The following is a 1922-nucleotide window of genomic DNA, read 5'->3' as shown; positions in this document are numbered from 1 at the left end:
GCGACTACATCGGTGTAGGACTCGGGGAGGGTTAATGTTTGACTGCTTGGCAGTGCTCCGTTCTCAGTAGTTTGTCTGCCTGCAAACAGGGAGGGGAAGCGGGCAGTGGGGAAGAAGCAGCAAGGAAGAAACCCTCCGGCACAGCTCAATGGCAGCATCCCTGAACGCTCGCAACCTTGAGGGAACGTACAGCAGGATGAATGATTAAGTATAACGCAAAAGATAATGATGTGAGAGTCATTGTAGATGGCCAGACAAAGCCTTTCCTAACATGCCATGGTGAGCAAAAGGATAAACAGAATCTTGGGAGAGAATGGAGCTGGGTGTGAAAAAAATTCAACACTTTTCCTACGTAGTCCTGTGGCTTGTGGTGCCTCCAGCACCAACCCTGGCAGCAGGAATCCCCGGGCAGGGCCACAGGGAGACCTGGGGGCTGTGGTCACTGCCCGAGAGAGGCTTTGCACATCTGTTTAATTTGCACATCTGTTTAATTTGCACAGCGCGCTCGTGCGTCTGCACCCCGGGTGTTATGGAGGAGACTGGTGATTACGGAACGACGTTGGGAAAACAAATACATTTGGCAACACTGTTTACTGGGCGACTAAAGTTTTCTGACTCCAAAGGGTCGAGTTGCGTTTTCATGAGGTGAAGCGCAGGCGAGCCTTCTGCTGGGCGGGACAGATACACGGCAACCCTGGGGGCCTAAAGCATAACGTCCGGGTCCTGGGCACCACAGAGCTCTCAGCCTTCTCGCTTCCACTCTGCAGGTGTGAGAGGAAATTTCCCCCTCGGGCCGGCAGCGAGCCCAGCCCCGGGCAGCCCCTCAGGGCCGGGCCCCGCAGAGCCCAGCCCCGGGCAGCCCCTCAGGGCCGGGCCCCGCAGAGCCCAGCCCCGGGCAGCCCCTCAGGGCCGGGCCCCGCAGAGCCCAGCCCCGGGCAGCCCCTCAGGGCCGGGCCCCGCAGAGCCCAGCCCCGGGCAGCCCCTCAGGGCCGGGCCCCGCAGAGCCCAGCCCCGGGCAGCCCCTCAGGGCCGGGCCCCGCAGAGCCCAGCCCCGGGCAGCCCCTCAGGCGCTGCGGCCGGGGGGGGGGTGGGGGGGCGCGGGCGGGGCCTCGCTCCGTGGGGGCCCCGCCCTCCGCGCTGCCCGTGACGCGCAGGCCCCGCCCCTCGAGTGCAGCGGGCGGGGTCCGCTCGGCCGGGGAGGGGGCGGGGCCTCGGGAGGGGCGGGGCCTCGGGAGGGGCGGGGCCGGGCGGCAGTCGGGCGGCAGCGGCGGCCGGAGCGGGCGGCGGCCGAGGTGCGGCATGTCCAAGACGCTGCGGAAGAAGCGGCACTGGCTGAGCAAGGTGCAGGAGTGCGTCGTGTCCTGGGGCGGCGCGGCGGGCCCCGACCCGGAGCTGCTGCGCGGCGGCGCCGAGCGCGGCGAGTTCCCGTACCTGGCGGGGCGCCTGCCGCCGGGCGGCGAGGGCGCGCCGGGCCCCGCGCTGCTCTCGGGCAAGGCGCCGGCGCCGGGCGACGTGCTGCTGGAGGTGAACGGCACCCCCGTCAGCGGCCTCACGCACCGCGACGCGCTGGCCGTCATCCGGCACTTCAGGGAGCCCGTGCGCCTCAAGACCGTGCGCCCAGGTGAGCCGCGCCGCAGGCCGCGGGCAGGCCCGGGGGAGCGCGCGGGGCCCGGCAGCGGCGGGGCCGTGCCCGCCTCCGCCTCCGCGGCCCTGCCCCGCGGCCCGGCCCGGCCGCGCTCCCCGACGGCGGGGGGCGGCTCCCTCCGGCGGCGCTGCCCGGAGCTGGGGCCGGGCCCGGGGCGGGCCGGGGGGCCCCGGGGCGAGCGCGGCGGTTGGGCGGGGTCGGGGGGGGGTTCCCGCTGCCCCTCGGAACCCCCCCCCCGGGGCCCGCCGCGTCCCGCCCGGTGCCGCCCCCGTGGGCG

At 71.7% G+C, this 1922-nt stretch overlaps 1 protein-coding gene across 3 annotated transcripts in view; it reads left to right on the top strand.

Moving 5' to 3' along the window:
* Positions 1–1222: 1222 nt before the first annotated feature.
* MAGI3 (membrane associated guanylate kinase, WW and PDZ domain containing 3) overlaps positions 1223–1922 on the top strand; it is a 73261-nt gene continuing 72561 nt past the window's right edge. For 2 of the 3 annotated variants that reach the window (XM_080568964.1, XM_080568966.1), the window contains exon 1: positions 1223–1621. In XM_080568964.1, the coding sequence (XP_080425090.1) occupies positions 1300–1621 (322 nt within the window). In that variant the 5' untranslated portion in view covers positions 1223–1299. The remainder of the gene's footprint in view (positions 1622–1922) is intronic. The other variant, XM_080568965.1, reaches the window with a different exon arrangement.

This window comes from Anser brachyrhynchus (genome assembly GCF_964034855.1).
Source record: "Anser brachyrhynchus genome assembly, chromosome: 27".
NCBI lineage: Eukaryota > Metazoa > Chordata > Aves > Anseriformes > Anatidae > Anser > Anser brachyrhynchus.
The sequence above is the reverse complement of the archived record's forward strand: the minus strand, read 5'-3'. Positions and strand labels throughout refer to the sequence as shown.